The sequence below is a fragment of the Fulmarus glacialis genome, unplaced genomic scaffold (assembly GCF_000690835.1).
Source record: "Fulmarus glacialis isolate BGI_N327 unplaced genomic scaffold, ASM69083v1 scaffold15337, whole genome shotgun sequence".
NCBI lineage: Eukaryota > Metazoa > Chordata > Aves > Procellariiformes > Procellariidae > Fulmarus > Fulmarus glacialis.
In genome coordinates, this window is record NW_009221383.1 from 15,413 (window position 1) to 34,603 (window position 19,191).

General features: G+C 43.5%; 1 protein-coding gene across 1 annotated transcript in view; it reads left to right on the plus strand.

Moving 5' to 3' along the window:
• LOC104079167 (mineralocorticoid receptor-like) overlaps positions 1-17,551 on the plus strand; it is a 30,894-nt gene extending 13,343 nt beyond the window's left edge. Inside the window, 3 exon segments of the mRNA XM_009581099.1 lie at positions 16,218-16,348; positions 17,158-17,365; positions 17,434-17,551. Coding sequence (XP_009579394.1) covers positions 16,218-16,348; positions 17,158-17,365; positions 17,434-17,551 — 457 coding nt within the window.
• The last annotated feature ends 1,640 nt before the right edge of the window (positions 17,552-19,191 follow it).

Sequence of the window (19,191 nt, forward strand, 5' to 3'; positions counted from 1 at the left end):
CCAGCTTTGACATTAGCCCTGCAGCAAGCAGCGGGGTTGGATCTGAGACCTCCAGAGGTCCCTCCCAGTGAAATTATTTTGTTATTCCAAGTTCAAGAGATGCAGTGTTTTTCCCAATTTTGACGTAAGGTCAGAGGTGAATTACTGGAATTGTACAAGTCAGCCGATACAGTTCAGTGTAGAAAGCATTCAGATAAGCACAAAACATAATATATATTCCTGTTTGTGAAAATACACTGCTTCAGAGCTTTGCTCTGGAATTGCTGAAGGCTGGTGTTACCTTTACTTTTTGAGTACGATGAACTTGGAAGTGTGGTGGGTAGTTATAAATACAGGCCTTCATTTCTGTGCCACGAGGTTTATCAGACCTCCCTAAGGTTCACTTGGTGCAACTTTTTGAGTGTTTTACTGCTCTTGGCATTTTAGGACATGTATTAGTTGATGCAGAATGAAAGACAAATGCTTTAAAATGAATTTTCCTTCTGCTGGCTTGAGAGAGTTATGTTCCTGTTATCACCTGGCCAAGATTTTCTTGGTATTTCTTCATATTGTGTCTGGAGAGGTCATTTCCTCTCTCTATGCAAGAAGTAATTTGGAAGGTCCCTGGCCAGTAGCATGCACTCGGTGCCCCAGAGGGTTCAGCATTTTCTTCAATGAACAGTTAAAAAAGTGAAAGTAGAGGTTGGCATTAGCAGAATTATGTTGCTTTGTTTTACATTAAATGAATTTTCCGTTTACTCTTAACTGCTGTGAATAAAAGGAAGTCGTAATGTTTCTGGAAGGCCATGATATATGATCTTGTTTTCTTTCTTATTCTGAAGGCCCGTAAACAAGGCGAAAAACAAATGAGGATCTCTGTTGTTAATAGCTGTTAAATGTACCTTTGATTATATAAATGCAGTGCAAAATGCCTCCCTACTAATACGTGGTTTGATTTCCTGTTAGGCTTATGGAAGGCTGGAAATATTTGTCTACCTTCATTTAGTCATGTTACATATCTAATTAAGAATACTGTTTGTCTTTACGGATCATGCGTATATTCCGTTGCTTTAATTAGGTAAGTAAACGCAAAGAACTGAGGGATAAGAAAATGGCCACTCAGCCTGTTACAGAAATGCCTAAAAACAGCCTGAAAAGAGGCATAAAATAGACCAGTGTATTTTATGTTGTGTGTGTAAGCTACAGTATGTGGGGTTTTTTAATCCATTTCTTTTGTAGCATAGTAGTTGTAATGAAAACTAATATTCTATATATATAGCTTTAGTTTAATCCACAGTAAATCTTTAAAAGACCGTCATATATGTGACACCATATAATTCCTATTGCAGGTAAACACTCTTAAAGGATGGCTGTTGCATATGTAATAACACTCAAAAGATGTTGCAATAATGTTCTTAACGCTGCGAGTCAAATCCGAGAAGTTGCAAAATTCCAAAATTAAGGTGGTCTGTGAAATCGTGGTTTGAGCCCTTTGGGTACGTGCTTTGAAGACGGTATCCATAACCAAACCTTTAGGTTATGTTATCCTGTAATATTTTTCCCGTGTGACTCCTTCCTTTTTGTATTGATCAGGTTGGATGAGTTGTAGGGATGATACAGGATTATGTAGTGAGAGACTTGGATTTTTGCTTCGTTGCCTTACCTTGAATGGATCTAGAGATTTGGGAGAACAGAGAGATATTAATGGGGAAGACTTTCTTAAGACATGGCAAAAGACTATCCCTGATTCAAGACCTAAGCTCTGAGACATTTCAGGTTCTACTGCAAAGTAACAGAAATCCCACAGAAAAAAATGACTGGTGTTTATTTAACTCGAGGGAGGGAGAAAATTTCTCTTAAGACTTAACGAAAGACTTCAGCTGAAATTTTCTAATCTAATTCAACCTGAGGCAAGCATATGCATGGACAATTTAAGTCCAGAGCATTAAATTGGTAAAATTATACACAATTGAAAGCAGGAAACTGAGTGGTGCTGCTTGGAATGGGTACAAGAACAAAGCAAGGGATGTAGCAAAATACAATGTTTTTTAACGCTAGCTTATTTTCAGGGATTCTGTCTGAAGCTATGCAAAATGAATTGTTTGCTGCATGGAACAGCCTAAAACATGATTTGTAAGACGTGGTCCTGGAAGGTAGTGAAGTTAGTTTCAAATTCCCTTGGTGTCTCCCTTACTGGATGAATTAATCATTGAACTAATAGCTAAAAGGACTCTTTCTCTGGCTGTGTCCTTTCGAAGGAAGAATCCCCAACGTTTTTGGAAAGAGATGGCGTGACAGTTTAGGTCCTAGAAGAAATCTGATGATCTGAATCTTTCAGTAGTAGGAGTTCATGTGTTTCCAGTGCAGAAGTCAGATGCCTAAATCCAAGAGGAAGGCAAGGGATGCTCCTACTTGCTCACATTTCTGTGATGGGCTCAGGCAGTTGCTGTCCTGCTGGTTAGTGGTGGCAACTTCCCGGGTATCTGCTTCCACCCATACATTAAGTCAGGGCATCAGCTGGCAACCTTTCAGAGGCTCAGGAAGGGATAAAAAGCATTGATGAGTGCAGCACTGCCAACAGAAACCCAGCAGGAGCCAAGATGTGGCGTGGCGGGGATCCTTGCTCCCCCAACGTGGGAAGCCAGTGGGAGCGGTGGGACGTGGGCTGCCTTCGGGGCCACGGCTTCTGCTCCCAGCACATATCCCCCTCCCAGCGGGAGGCCAGAAACTGCACCCCTCATGGCAAGCTGCCCTGCTTATCCTTCCCCTAAGGAAGAGGGATGGTGGCTTTTCATCTCTTCATAGGGCAGAAACCCAGCTGATGGCATTGCTAACGGATATTAAAAATCAAGCCGTGAATTCTCTTTGGCATGCATTGGTTTCTGCTGGCATAAAGAAACCAGAGGGCCAGCCCGACGCTGGAGTTCCCCCACAAGTCTCGATTTCTCTTTTGATTTTAGGTTTTACACGGTCTTTTTGTAGACTTCTAAATCCTTTGGGACTTTTGAAGAAGAGACTCAAATTCCAAAATCGTTTACTATTTTTAGGAAATTTACCCGAATTGTCTTATTTACCATTCCAGCCTTATCTAGCTGTAAAATAGCAATGATGTGGGATACTGAAAGAGTTCAGTAATGATGAGACACCGTGTTGAGACACTTTAGTACATTAAAGTACAGCATCAATATTTCAACAGTATTTTGCAAATGCACCGAATGACTAATGTGCTGTGTGTTTTCTTGCTCCTTTGATTTTTCTTGGTTTGTCATCTGCAGCGTAAAGAATAAATCACAGGTGCATCAGTGTGCAGGTTCTGAATTTCCTGGCCGTTGTACTTTCTTCTAACTGTCATCGACTTTTTACAGAGATTTGTACCCTAGTCAAAGACTTGGGGGTTTGCCTGATAAAAACAGCACTAGGCATTGCATGAGGTACCCAAAATTATTAAAGTGAACTTGAAAAACCGAGTCTTAAGAACTGGGGCCAGTTTTCACCAGCATTTGGATCAGCGATGTCTTTTTTCCATCTCTGAAATTATTGTATTACATCATATGCAGCTCAATCCTTACAGTAAAAAGGTTTCAGTAGAGGCTGCAGTTTATTGAATATTACGTACAAAACATAAAGAGCAGAATATACCGATTGACTTATTGGTTGGTGCTTTTGACTGATAAGGCGAAGCTTCAGGCAATGGATTTTGAACTAAGAAGTGACTGTCCTTTCATTATTGCCATGTCGCGCAATTGTGACCCTACTGGACACTTTTCTACTTTGTAGTGCAGCATGGTTGGCTTTGTCATCATAAAATTCAATCATCTACTCCAGGTATTTTTAAATAACCCAATAATACTGTGTAGTAATACTATGTATGTAATGTAGTTTAACAAACTAACAAAGGTTACTACAAATTAATATAAATCCTTCCTTTAAAGTGCAAGATTTAGCTTTCAGTAAAATAAAAATGTAGTGTTGCAAGGATCTTTCATGCTATGCCTTTGGTAATTGCCCCAAGTGTGAAGTTTTAAAATTTAAAAGCAGACAGAGGTTGATATTAGCAATAGAGGAAAAATAGAGACTACATTTTTCAAATGGGAAGGTTGATGCAGAGCAAATGAGGTAGAGAGGGGCGGAAAAACAGCTTCAGTACATGGGGATTTCTGTGAAGTTTCTGTGCTAATGTTGTTATGGGATGTGAATGGGCAGAGCATTTTTGTAACATTGAGGAAAGTCGTAAAATTAAATTAAGAATTAAGATGTAGCTCGGCTGAACAGCTAAGGTTTTATTTAAAATCTGCATTTATTAATTATGTGTATTTTATTAGTAAATAGCATGTTCATTGTCTTTTCATTTTGTTCCTAATATCCTCTCATAATGTACTTGTGGAAGCTGGGACCATTAGGATTCGGGGTTGCGTAAGGCAGTGCAAGGATGCAGCTGCCTCTCTGTGCCCTTTCGGTGCTGAAGCCTGTAAGTCTTTCTGGTATTCTGATTTCTATAGTAACAGCAGGAAGATAAACGTAATAAAGTAAGCTGAATATTTAAGAACAGCAGATTTTTTTTAACCGTCTATACCTCGGGCGGGGAGGGGGGGTGATTACTTAGATCATCTGTGAGTGGTGATAAATCCAATAAGTAACTTCTTTTATTGTTTAAAAGATTACTTTTTCCCCGTTTACATTTTGCAGGATGATGGCTGTTAACCCTTTTGGTTTCTTTTGCTATCTGTTAATCCTCTAGTGTCTAAATTTAGGTACATTTTTGTAATCTCTTTCATCTGGCAGTCTCCAAATCCCTCATTTTTAATTAGTATTGCCGCAATGATCGTTGATAAGAGTTGTCAATGTTCATTCTTTGCTAATAAATTGCGTGTGTGATCGCTGATCTTGTTAAAAGGTCAGCAAGCACTCCTTGATATTCCTCCCTGCATGATTTTTGCTTGCATATATTATTTTGAAGAGGAGTACTGCATTCATACAATCTAAACTGTCAGTGCAGTGAGAAGTGGATATCTTTATCAGTAAATTTTTTATATACGTTGTTGCTATTATTTACTTTTTCATAAAGCGCAGCTCAGTTCCCATCCAGAGAAGTATATGAAAGGCTTTTGTTACATACCCACCCCAAAATAGTGCAGACACAGAAGGAAATTTTTAAGAACGACTGTCATACCTATACATAATAGATGTAATATGCTTCAGCTAGACTTTCCAAGTCTTATTTTGCTTTTTCTTTGTAAACAGGTCACTGGTTGGGCAAAGCAATAGATTCAACTTCTTTGCATAAATTTCTAAAGGCTCTGCCTTTTAATGCCTTTATCTCTAAACACTTCTTAAATTTCTAGGGCGTTTTAGTTAAAATTGTGAAACTGTAAAGGAAAACAGGAGATAAAGTAGTTTTAAGGAGATCCGTAAGAATGTGAAAAACTGTCAGAAGAAAGGTCCATCTAGCACAGTTTCTCATCCTGTAAACTGGCCAGTTGCAAAGAACGCGTAAGATCAGGACAAGGGTAAAATGATACTTCTTCATTTGCTCATTCCAGCAGTCAGTGATTTAGGTACTTTCTGAACGGGAGATTGCGTTCGTGCAGTTGTGCTTAATAACCCTTCTATATCTTTCTTCTGTGAATTTGCCTAATACCTTTTTGAATACATTTATAATCTTGACATCTAAAATGTTCTGTGGCAGTCGCTTCTGCAATTTAATTATACATATTTGTTTGTTGGAGATGTTTCTAAAGCAGGTAGCTGATAATTTAATGGAGTGCCACTTCATTCTTGTGTTTGTAGTAATAGAGGATATATTCCTTTTCATCCTGTGTATGCCATTTACCACTTACAGATCTCCAACAAGTCCCATCGTTTCTTCTATGAGCTGAAGAATCAGCTAGTCAATTTAATCTCCCCTTGTATATTAGTTGTTTGCTACCCCTGGCCATCCTCATCTCCTCCCTCAGTGCTTTTGCGAGCCTGTTGTGTTAATTTTGGGAGGAGACCAGACTGACGTGCTGCATTCAGAGCGCAGTGGATTTATGCAGTGGCAAAATCCTGATTTCTGCCTTGCTCTCAACTCTTCTTCTCTCACCCTTTGCTTTTTGACCATTAGTAAACACCGAGCAAGCATTTTCAAAAGACAGAAGCCCCAAAAACCTGTTCCAAGTTAACGCTTAGGTCTCTCTATTGTGCAATGTTTATTTTTTTAGAGCCAGTTATTTTGTATGTACGGTGAAAGATGATTATACTGTCTGCATTGTCGTGCAATTAGTGATTTTCACCTTCCATTTTGTCAGCCAGCCACACAGTTTTGCAAGATTTTTCAGCAGTTTTTCACAGGCAGCTCTTGATTTCATCGTCTGGAGTCATCAGCAAGCTCTGTCACTTCTGTAGGTCTGATTTTTTTCAGATGATGAATGAGTACAGTTTTCAGCTCAGGCCCCGGTGCAGAGCTCTGTGAGACTTCCCTGGTAACCTCCATTACTTGTGAGAGATGTCCATTTATTATTACCCTTGGTCTCCTATTTTTAAGCTGCTAATAATCCATGAAGAGCCCTCCTCCTTATCCCTAAGCTCTCTTTAAGAGCTTTCAGGAGATCTTTTTAACAGCTTTAAAATCCAACTTTGCCGTGATTGCATCCCCGCATACCTCCTGATGCAAAGCGCAGTGTGCAGGAGGTCCTAGACCAGTAATTACCCATGCTGGCACGCCGACAGACGGTATTGCAGCCCGTACCCAAGCTGCATGCCCCAGTTTCCTTTGTGTGGAAACCAGGGCAGAGGAGAGGAGGAGGAGAGGGTTGGTGTTTGCTTAGGTTTCGCCCCATATGGCCGTGGGATGCAGCTAGACCTGGCATGTGCGAAGCATTTCCGTCATACAGACACTGCCTGCATCGGCCAGAACGTCCTCGTGCTATCGTCAGAGCGCTCTTACAGATTCGCGAGACATGACCTCTCTTTGCCAAAACTGCGCTTTCTTCCCTTATAGCATGTTTATTTATCTGTTAATGCTCCTCTTTCAATCGTTTTGCTAGATATAGAAACGAGGCTTACTAGTCTCTGGTCTCTTGAGTGCTCCCTCCCCGCTCCCAGACCCATTTTAAGAAATCAGTCACGTTTGTCACCTTCCACGCCTTTTATAAGGGCAATTTAAGCAATAAGCTGCACAGCACAGTTAGTAGTTCAGCAATTCCGTATTTAAGTTACTTTACAGCTCATGGACGGATGCCATCTGGTCTTGGTGATTTATTACTATTCATTTTACTGTTTTTTTTTTTTTTTTTTTTCTTTCTAAACCCTCTTCCACTCACACTTTAATCTGAAACTAGTTCTCACACTCGCTTACTGAAAAGGGAGACTCTGGTGCAGAGCCTTCATGGACTCCTTTACGGAGAGCACTGATGCAAAGATTTTATTTAAGTTTTCTGCTATGGCCTGATCTTTCTCAAACGCTTCTTTTTCATCTTGATCATCTGTTGGCCCAGTGGATGTTCTGGCAGCTTTCCAGCTTGTGATGCGTTTGAAAGGATTTGACTGTTAGGTTTTATGACTTTAGCGTGAAGACTTGCCCAATGATTTTACATTTAACTTGGCGTAATTACGCTCTCTTAGTATTGTCTCAGCATGACTTTGGGACGTCCACAAGCCTTTTGGGAGGATGTCTTTTCACTTCTCTCGAGGTCCTTGGCAGGAGGGGCTAGGATAGAGAAGAGGTTTGTTCCTTTCAATTGTCTGTCTGGACGTGGTGCAGCTTTAATCTTTCTGCACATCAGTGAGCTGTTCGGTGGCATCTCCAAATGCCTTTCACATGCATAGTGCTTCCTTTCACTACTTCCCCTATAGAGTTAAATATTAATCTTCCAGATTAAAAGAAAAATTAGGAAGTAGTTTCTCTAAACTGGTATGAGAGGAAGGCATGCCTCGGTTGACTTCCAGAAAATGCCAGGTTTTGCATGACAGTGTGAGCGAAGTCTTGGTTTCTGAGGCATTGTTGGCACAAGAGGAGAATTGCTGCTGCATGTGGAATATAGCAGTAATTTTGCTGATGAACCACTGCAAGTGACAGTGAGCCCTGGCATAATGGATGTATAAAACAATATCTAATGGGCACCTTTTCTGGCCGGTGATACCTTTCTCTGATGAACTTTAAAAGAGTATTTATTGTCATGTGTACATTATCATCACTTATTACTGAATGAGGTATTGAAAAAGCATTTCGGTAAAGGCATAATTAATGTATTTTTTCATTTAAACTGTGATTTGTGTCTTTTGGAATGCAAATGCAAACCAAAAGAGAGTATTTGGTATCAGCATCTGCTAACTGCATAATTAACTGTTAATTCCAGCAGATACTTGGGGTTTTTTGCTATTGGATTTTAGGCTTACATAACTGGGTGATTATTAAGTTGGATTTCAGCACAAGTTCTCTGTTACTGATTGGGAGCTGAAACTCTCCTTTGGCAATCATTATCCATGAGCTGTTGCCAGTTCCTTTGTCGATAGGCATATAACAGGAGGACACTTAGCTGAAACTTTAAAGCAGCTCTAAATTTCTTAGTATCAGTTACCTGGGATTGTATTCTCTAGGATCACCAGGAGGACTTTCTTGGGAGAAAACTAATTTTCAGAATTGAGTCCTTTAAGTTCAGTGTGAAAATTGCCAAGTTTGTATGCCTGGGTGGCTAAAGCCCACAAAATACAGCCATGTCTGTAGATCTGTTTTAATGTGAAATGACCTTCCTTGTCTGATTATCAGTGTTCAGCGTTGGTGGTCCTCAGTCTAATCCCTGCTTTGTCCTGGGTTCGGCAGCTTCTTCTGCCAAGGTCATTGCTCCCAGCTACGCACCCCTCGATCTGCAGCATCCCAGTCCCCTGGAGAGAAGCTTGTGGGGTTAAATGTTATACTTTGCTAATGGCGGGTTTACACGTTCTTGTGGCAGGGTTGGTGGCAGGAGATCATTACTGAAGTACTTCTCTCAGCAACTTTTAGAGCAGGAAATCCGTCTTTTTTGCATACTGTGCTTTCTTGCAGGGAGCAGCGTTCTCCTGTTGCATGTCAGATTCCTGCAGGAACACAGCAGCAGGAGGCATCTCCAGGACCCTCGAGCCATTTCTCTGCATGAGGATCTCACCATAAAACCCCCTTATTTTCAAAGTAGAAGGTAGTGCCAAGGCCTTGCTGCTGTGTCAGATTAATAGGGCACAGGGGTTTTTTCTCCCCACCTACTAGATAGAGAGAAGAAATGCTGACTGTCAGTAGTGGCTAAAGTCAGGTGGGACAGGGCAGAGGGATTTGGGGGCAGCAGGAGGAGCTGAGGTGACATTTGGTGGCAGGTCTGGCAGCTTTGCTTTAAGACATGACCGCTGGCCCCTGCCCGCCTCTGTATGAAGGAGCGTATACATGGGCAATAGCTGCATCAGGCAGTTCAGCAGTATCAGCCAAAATGGCCTGGGAATGTAGGAGAATGCTGAAAACCCAGCCTGTCACTGGGGGCTGAGGCAATGTCACTTTGTTTTTGGTTTGGTTTGGTTTTTTTCCTGGGCCTGGTACAAGGGCAGTGTTTTCCAGCAGCACGATAGAGCCGGCAGCCAGGGGTTGCGATGTTGTAACCTGGCTGGGATCCACCATCGCTTGTGTAGGGAGCAGGGTGGTCGTCTGAGGCTGTCACCTTTATGCTACCTCTAGGCTAACACTTTTCCTGGATAAACCACCTAATTTCCAGCCTATGTTCATCCGTGGCAGTTTAACCAGCTGCAGGGTAATAGTTGAATTCTCTATCCCTTACTGCTTAGGGAGAGCATCTGCTGCCGTATCAGGAGGAGGAGGTCACTGGTGGTGCCAAAGATGGGGTATTTATTTCTGCTGGCTTACTGACAAGTTAAAGGAAAAATGGGTATGACCCAAATTTCTCTCCAGTAGAAACTGATGACAAAACCGCCATTAATTTCAACAGGATTGTGTGCCCACATTTGCCATTGATGCAAGGTAACAGGTATTTTTTCCTTCCTGGAAGGAGGTGGCTCTAAAGCTTAAAGAGTTGAAGGCAGTGTGTGGAAGGGAGTATGGTTTTGTCTCTTTCTGCTGTGGCTTGCAGAGTGAGCAGAGATTAGAAAGTGCTGAATAAGTGTTGAGTGAAAAGTCATAATTGAATTTTGCCTGAATTCTGCATGTATTTTGGCTTGGATTCTGATCAGTGCAATAACTTAATGATGCTGCTCCAGTACTGCTGACTTTGGTTGCATTTATAATGGCTTCAAGATGGGAAACAGGTGTCTGGGTACAGTCCGTTGAGCAGAATGACACGCAGTGTTTCCCAATGCTGCTGCCCACAAAGCAGTGCAGAGATTGCCCCTTTGCACGAAAGAATAGGTTCAGTTCTGTGGTGGGTGGTGTCGTTCTGTTCCCACAGTTCTTCATGATGGAGCTGTTGAAGTGGAATACTCCCTCAAGAAAGAGTAAATTGTTGTTACAAAAATATGTTTGTTTTTTTGCTTTCCTCAAGAACCTCAAAACTTTTTCCGAACAAGTGAACTCCTCCTGAGGCAGGTGAGATAATTCAGGCCGAGGGCTTTTGTGATTAGATGGTTTGAGCAGCTGAACAAGGGAGACTGTGATCCCATGTCCCTGGTCTTTTTCCCCCCTTTATCCACAGCTTGCCTGCCTTGCCCTAAAGATGTCTGGTGATGTTTCACTCCCCTCTCTGCCAAGTTCAAACTGACCCCTTCTGGCATGGTGGAAAGCATACCTTGCTTTGTAAGGTTTCCACAGGTTTTGATCTTCAGTCCTTTGGCAGGTTTTCTTGTTGGGTTGCATTTCTTTGTTTGTTTGTTTGTTTTGGTTTTGTTACGGTGTAATGTGCTTTCTGAAGTTCCCTGAAGTAATTTTAAATGATGGACAGTCTTCAAATGGATACAGGTTTTAGTCTAGGAAAGGAAAGGCTCTTGATTATAAAATTGGAAACAGTTCTTATAGGGGAAAAAAATGTAAAATCAGGAAACACAAAGAATATCTTTGACATCAGACTTTTGCTACAAGTGTTGCTTGGTCTTTTCCCAAGTCTTTTCTGAGCTGCAGAGGCCAAGGGACTAAGTCAGCTGCACATTTGTTCCTCTGAGGTGCTGTGAAAGGGGATGCCTTTGCCCGGTTTTTCTTGGGATTATCAGCAAGCCACTTGAGTACTGAGGAAACTTCAAAACACCCACCACAGCTTTCCCTTTCTTCCCTTCCCTGTCTAATTTAGGAAGATGCCTCGTGCTGCGGCTTTGAATAGTATCCATGAGAAAGTAAACAAGGCATGGTATCAGGTTTGGTTAGGGGCTGAGTTTCGCCTGTGAGTGAATATTCCTTGATGCGTGGGTTCCTCTTTTTGGTTACCGTCAGTTGAGTTGCAGTTTCCATCCTCAGAAAGGAGATTTACAAAACTAGACTTTACAATGACTTCATAAATTATAAGTTATGTATTCATAACAAGTTGTTTCTGTACAGCGTGCCTGTAGTTTCACGATTTTTGATGTGGCTGTTTGGTTTCTGTGGAGGTCACATAAGGGTATTGATGAGATACATGACCGGTTTGGTATTTAGGATGCCTTGTCTTAAGCAGTTTCCTTAAACCTCCTCCCCCGGTGTGACTGCTCAAATCCTACAACTCTGTTGTAGTTGGGTGGCTCATCCCTTGGTGATTTGGGGCGTCAGTCCCGATTCGGCCGGGTGCTCAAGCCATTTGCCTTGTCGCTTGACCCTGTGTGAAGGGACGGCTGTTCCACAGAGCAGGGGAACAGGATGAGCTGGGTTGGTTTGCTGCTTTCTCATCCGCTTATTCAGCTCTCCGTGGGTAGGTATTGAGGGTGAAACACGCTGTGGTGTTGGGCCAGAGCCACAGAGCTGGTCTCCCTGCAGCCTGCCCATGGAAGAAAGATAGGAGATTTGGAGTCAATTTGGAAATAAGGGCGGCAGAGATGAGAGAGGCGAGGACATAGAGATTGCTTGGAGTTAGGGGGCGACCCCAGAGCAAGTGGGGAGAAAGAGAAGATGAACTCAGGGAAAGTACCAGGGAGTCTCTCAACTAGGAACACGTTTGCTGCGGTTCATTGAGAGGAACCCAAGAGCAGGAACAAAGCACCTCTTCCCACCGAGGCGGCTGAGGTGCCTTGGAGGGCTTCGCTGGCAGAGGTACCCACCTCGTCTTCCTCCCGGGGGAAAGGAGGGAGAAGCAGCAGCAGTTCAGTTCCAGCGGGGATGTAGTGAGCAACTCGGTGACCAGTTAACGCAAGGTACCCCTGGCCGAAGAGGCTCTGCAGGAGCAGATAGAAATTGGGCAGAGCAGTAGCCGGGGGGAATGGTCTGGTTGTGGCCGCTCTGCCTGCCCGTAGTCCTGCGGCTGCGGGAAAGGTCAGGCAGAATGTGAGCCGGGCATTAAATTAAGCCTGTAAGGAGACAGTCGGGGAACTTAAGATGGATTAACTTAAGGTGTAAAGTTTAAAGCATATTATTATGAAGGAGGATTAAGCTAAACTGAGCTAATGACACCACTTTTGAATGCGTATCCACACAGCGGATTCAGAGCTGTGGCTCCACGCCTTTTATTACTTAAATGTACTTACCTTCTTAAATGTCCTCATAAAGATACATGCCCTTATATTCCAGATCTTCACATTCCCCATTTTCCATGTCAAGACGTTTATATGCTGTGTCAGAGGTAGAACTGGTTTTGGTTGGTTGGTTTTGCTCCCCGCCTTCCCCTGCCCCCCCCCAAAAAGAAAAAAAAAAAAAAAAGACGGGGGGGGAAGGCAACTTAGAACTTTGTTTTAATTTTTCCCCATGGTGGTAATGGCACTTGATGGTATTTATTATTAGATGAGGCATTTGGTAAGGAAGAAATGACTTTGTTCATGTTATGTTGACATGCCCTAATTTCTCCATGCCCCATCTCTTTTAATATATGAGCCATTTCTATTGCTTTATTTTGTTGTTACTCTCATGGTATTGGGATATCTGCGATGTCAGCATCTGGATTTTCCAAAAGCTCTGTACCCTCTTATTTTGCACTGTGTGGGTTAAAAATCAAATGCAGAATTGAATACTGTAAACTCCCGCAAAATGCTTATCTTACATTAAACAGAGTCTTGACTTAACTAACATAGTTTGTAGTTAATAATAATTTGTAAATAAGTGATAAATCAACTGAATTGATTTTTCAGGAGGGAAACTGATTTGAAATTACAGGTTTGTTGTATGTTAAATAAACTACTTAGTAACCAGTTCTGTGTATAATTTTAGCTCACTACAAACAACGCCATCGGGTTTTCCTTGGGGGTAAACTGGAGATCAGTATTTCTAAGTAGATAAAAGACTAAATATTTAAAAGACAGGCAGAAAAAAAAAAACAACCAAAAAAACCCCTGACTTTTACTAAAATTATTCTATTCAGGCAATCATATAAAAGCAAAACAAATACAAAAAAAAATGTAAGAGAGAGAAAGTAAAATGTCACAAAAAGTGCAATGCAATGTAAAAAAATAAAGGTTTTGAGTCAGGATACTTTTAGGTTAGCTGTTTTGCCACGCTCTTTAGTGAAAGCATAAGAAACCTGAGACAAAACCTCAAAATGTTTCGTTTTATTTGCTGTGTGGCTTGTGGTATCAGATGAAAGGTCTGGCGTTCTTGTGTCTGTGGAGGTCAAACACAGGCAGGGATGGTAGCAGCTGCTTTATGTTCTGAGGCTGGAGAAACTAACTTTGGTGTCCTGCAAAAGCAATAATGGATATAATAGACTGTTCTTGTTTTGAATCCTGCTACTCTTTAGGAGTCTGAGATATACCTTAAAATGTATTTTCAAAAATACAAATGTCCCTCATTAATCATCTGCCTTTCAACTTCAGTATGTATCCCTCCTGGGAGAGGTCAATTAGGAGACACCATTATCTGTGTCCTAGACCTGGATTTGGTAATTTTGGGAAGAGGGAGGGGAACCGGAGCAGCGGGAGGGAGACCACTCTCTGGGGTCTTTCGGGTTCTTCTTCCCCAGCTCAGAGGTGCCTGTAGCTGTTTGGTCTCTGGGCAATAACAACCCACCAGGCAGGAGGACCTCGGGCTGGTTAGGGTGATGTCCCCGAAGGGGGGTAGGCTGGGTCATGCAGTGGCCAAACATGAAGGAGCCCCCATCCCTGGCACACTCGGTCGTCCATGCTAAGGTCACGTCCAAACACCGGGAGAGATCCAGGTGCTGCTGTGCTGGGTTGGCCGCAAGCCTTGGACGGTGGCCACCAGCCTCAGGCAGATGGGGGGCTGGAGCGGGACCCCAGGCACAGCAGCTTCAGAAATGCCCGTTTGTGTGCATCTGACGTCTTTTAATTCTGGAAATCCTTTTCTGTTTCACCCAATCCCAGTTACTCGGCATCACTCTGTATGCGTTCATAGCACGCGACCGGTGTTGAGCGTGCAAGTGGCGTCTGTAAGTCCTCTGCAGCGCGCAGCGCTCGTGCCCCTGTGCATCCGGCAGCAGCGGCAGCTCTTCCCAAACAGAGGGCCAAGTGGTATTTCAGTCACCATTCAAAGCGTTCAAAGACTATTTTCTACTATTAGTTTTCTTCTCTGCAGTCCATGATGCATAATAAAAATAAACACGGCATTACTACTACTATTAAATTAAAAAAAAAAAAAAAAAAAGAAGCTGGAAGTTCTTAGTCTCAAGAAGAGGGTGGAGCGGGGGAAAAGTGCAGAGCCCATATAACAATGGGGTGTCCGCTTTATTAGTATTAAGGAGGAAAATAAAATCTGCTCTGGCAGTAGTGAAATAAAACGCCAGGAAGATTACATCAGTCTTTGTTTGCACACAGTATGATTCTTCTCTTTCACCACCCAATTTGTACATTTGAAAAGGCAGTTGCTTGGTTAAAATAATTGGCTGAACTTCATCCAATTCCCCAGTTATGTGAAAAAATGTTTGAAGAAATACAGACAATTGTTGTTGAGCAATTAAAAAAAAAAAAGTAGTGGTCACTGAACAATTATAGCGCCTTGTCTAAATACTCGCATATATATTGTAGTTTCGAAATGAGACAGGCAATTCTCAGTGACTCTTTGCTGTAGCTGTTGTGGTTTGGGATAGCAGCTTTGGAAGTATAGCAAAATCCTAACTAATTCTGCCTGAAACCTGTGCAGGATAGGTTAGTCTGGGGTTGCCGCGGAGAGGTAGGGTCTGAAGCTAAATGTATCGAAGTATATTTAAAGAAAAAACGGAGTAAACTGGATACAAGTCATGTATCCTTATTATTTTACAATTTAACAGGCAAAAATCTGTATTAATGAACGAGATCATCTTATTACATACTCCTTTATGCCAGACTATCTTAGATTATTATTTTGGGAAAAAACAGAGAGAATTTTTGAATATTTCAGTGTTTGAATAAGAGACCATTGCAACAATTTGACCAAGAATTCCCCGTAGGAGGTCCGGTGTATTATATTAATAAGAACTTCAGTGACTGGGAAATCATTTCCCCCTTTGCCGTGGGTTTTCCTGTTGCCGGTGGCGGCAGGCACCCTGCAGGCTGCTGGGCTGGGGCCAGGGCTGACCGCCCCGAGTGGTGCGGGCTGCAGGTGTGAGGCTGTCAGTCCTCCTTGGCCATCCTTTTCCCCAGCTCATCTCTGCACCAGACACTTCTGAAACCCGTTTCCACTTGCACATCAACTGACGGGGGATTTAAAATGTGCATGTAATGGGTGTAGGTTCCCCTGTTCCACCAGTTCTGACCCCTTCAGCAGGCTCATTTCCATCAGCCAGGGCAGAGCTGAACAAACGCTGACAATTCAAACGCATTTGAAAACATTTTTGCCAGTTCGTTAACATCGTCGGTGTATCAAACTCAAATTACATTTGGTTCTGTTCATGCCGCCCGTGGTCTGCCGGGTAGCGAAAGTGAACTCAGCCATCCATCGTGGATGGCGTAGGAGTTGAGCAAGGCGATGCCCAGGTCCCCCAAAGCTCCCAGGCAGTGGGTTTTTCTGCCAGCCCGGGAGCACGGGGACCAGGCAGCCCTCCGGGGCTGGCGGGGCTCCAGCTTCGTCTCCGTAGTCCCCAGCTCCCTTACCTAACCTGAACTTCGCAGCTGCGGTGCCTCTTACTGACCTCTGCGCGACCAGCGCTTGGTCTCCAGGTCGCAAGTGGCTTTCCTCATGCGTGCGCTGCCCCGTGCGCGTTGCGCTCTCCTGTATTTACCCTCTGGATTTTGTTTCTTTCTCTTTGCAGGGAACGGATGCGCCAGTCTGCTATGTTTGAACTGTGCCAGGGGATGCACCAGATCAGTCTGCAGTTTGTTCGCTTGCAGCTTAGCTTTGAGGAGTACACTATAATGAAAGTTTTGCTGCTGTTAAGCACAGGTAAGTTAGATTTGTGGTTACATGGGAAAACTTGAAAATACTCCAATTCACAAAGAGGTGCAGTGATTTTAACTAATGTGACAAAAGAGCCAAACTGTTTCCAGCAGGGCCGCAGGAATAAGCCTGGGTTTATGTCTTAGGGTTTATCTGCAGATCTCACTCTCCTTTAGCACGGGAAGTGTCTTTGCAGTTCGAATGTGTCATGTGCGTTGGAAGGACAGGAGTGGCCGGGCAAGGAGCTTTGGCCCCCCTTTCTGTACGGGAACCGCTCGAGTCGGCCAGGCCTGCCGAGGAAGTGCAACGGCTGTGGGGACTGGAGAGAAATCCCTGCTCAAAACTTGAAGCCACGGGTTTGGGTGACTTAACGTCCCCTTCAACATCGAAAGATTTACGTTGCCTGTACTGCAAAATGGGTAATTTTCCAATGCCAAGGGAATTGAGAATGGTAAGCCCTTTTACAGGGCTCTGAAAGTTTAATAAATGACAGTGCACACTTTATTTTTCTCTCGAGTGAAATGCTTTGAGTTCTCTTAAGATACAAAATTACATCTTGGTGTTTGTTACAGCACAGTGTAGTAATTAACAGATCTCTTGATCTTACCTTACTGAAAACGTTGAAAAACTCCCGTCCCAGTACAATTGTATAAATACCCAGGCAGTTTGTACGTTACTTTTCCATCAGTCTTGATGAAAAAGCCAAACAAACTTTCTTCTGTATAATCATGCTCCTTTTTGTGGGATCCACTCAGTGACATCACGATGAGATAACACATCATCTTGATTGGTGGGTGTTCGTGATGTCACTTCAGTGAACTCACCGGGCAAGAATTCCCCCGGCAGAAGGAGGCTGGATGTTGGGGGCATTGCAGGGGGGGAGGAGGAGCGGGAGATCAAAGAGGCCGCTGCACCTATTCTGGCTTTCGCTTGCAAGCTGTCGGCAGCAGGGTGCACGCCCGGGGCTGCCGGGGCCGGGGGCTGCCCGGGCTCGTGCTGCGGAGAGCGTCTCCCCATTCGGTGGTGAGCGGAGCCCAGCGTGCCCTTTGAGGTCTTGCTCTCTTCTCCCATCACCCCATCTTCTGCCCCAGCAAGCTGCGAGAAGAAACGAACGGCAAGCGACAGGCGCTAGTTGTGCAGCGCTGGAAGGCGCTTATCGCCGAAACCGCTGAAGGACGCCAGAGCGGGCTGATGCAGCAGCAGATTTAGACACCCGGGAGCCTCCCGAGTCCCCAGCCGTGGCGCGGGCACGTTGGCTGCGGGCAGAGTTAGGTGCCTACGAAAGGATTTGCAGCATCCAGCAAAGCCAAGCGGCAGTCCCTTCAGGCGAGGTGGTGGGACGGGCACTTTCTCCCTGTGCCTTCCGTTCAGACCTCTCCCGTCCCACCCAGCCGGTAGCTCTGTGGTTAAAGTACTTGCCTTTGAAGGAGGATGTGAAGCTGCAGTTCCCGTCCCGGCTGGAGGGGATTTGGATCCGCTAACAGAAACCTCCTGGGGCTGTAAGTTTTTTTTTGGGCTCTCCCTCCCTCCCGTTGAAGCCGTTCCAGCTCCCCGGGACGGGGAGAGACGCTGCCGGAGGGGGAGCGCTTTGTGTCCCGGCCCGCGGGGTCTGACCCCCGGGCCTGGCTCCACTGACGGTTCAAGGAGATGGTCCGCTGGTGAAACTGGGACCGTGGGGAGCTGATGTGCTCCGGGGTAGCCCTGGGGGGTAAATGGGCTTTTTGGAAGGTTGTCACTCGTGGTCTTTCTAGAAGCAATTAACAGTGCTTAACGTGGATGTGCTCGGGGGAGTCTAGCTCCCAAAATGTTCTTGAGAGAGTGCCTGGATTGGAGATCTGGCTCTGCTACTTTTTAATCGGCCCTAAAGCAGGAGAATCTTTAGAAAAAGAGCCTAAAGGCGTTCTAAAAACGTAGCAAAATTTCTTTAAACTAGGTATTTATTATTCTACCCTCTTGAGAGTGTTAACTAATGACTTGAGTTATTGCGAGAATCTGTTAGGCGAGATCAGCCTGGCCAATTAACTTCAGCTAGCTGGGTCCCTTTGAAACGCACACCACGGTCACTAGAAAACCTACTAAAAATAGTTTGTTTTGGGAGAGTCGGGATATTTACGTTAGAGAGAGAGATGGAATGGAAATGAAGACAGTGATAAAACCCAGAAAGTGTCATGTGAAGGGCAGCAAACTTGGTTTCGAATGATTGCACCTTGATACAACCTTATGACAGAAAACACCAGGTTTGTTTTCATTTAAAATTTTTTATTGAAACGTATGATGAGCAGAGTACAAGTTATTCTGAAACTTTCATGATGACCACATCAAGGAAGTTTCACTCCATTTACATGTGGAAGAAACCACACATTACAACTCAATTGTTTTCTTGCTTTCCACAGACCATAGATTTTGGGAGCTTGCCAAAAGCATTGCTGCATTTAATAAGTAAAATCAGAAACACTGGGCAAACCTCCAGAATTTCATGTTTTGCTTGAGTTCTCTTTATTTGTGGTCTTTCTTTCTTTCTTAATAATCTGGCTGGGTGATGGTATAATAATTTTCAGACAGAACAGTAAAATACATAGTAGTAGACAAAGAAAGAGTGGCTCTAACAGTCTTTAAGCAGCATGTAGGAATACAGGCCTGTAAATATTAAAGGAACTGTAAAGCCTGTGCATTTTGTGTAAGGGCCACAGTATGCTCTGATGGCTTTACTCATCTTGATTGGTGTCTCTATATTCATTCAGCTTGAACTGAATTTGTACATCTGTTCCAGACAGTTTCTTCTATCTGTCAGCTGACTGGCTGAGAGATTTGACATCTAGAATTTAAAAATTAAATAATTATGTTTATAT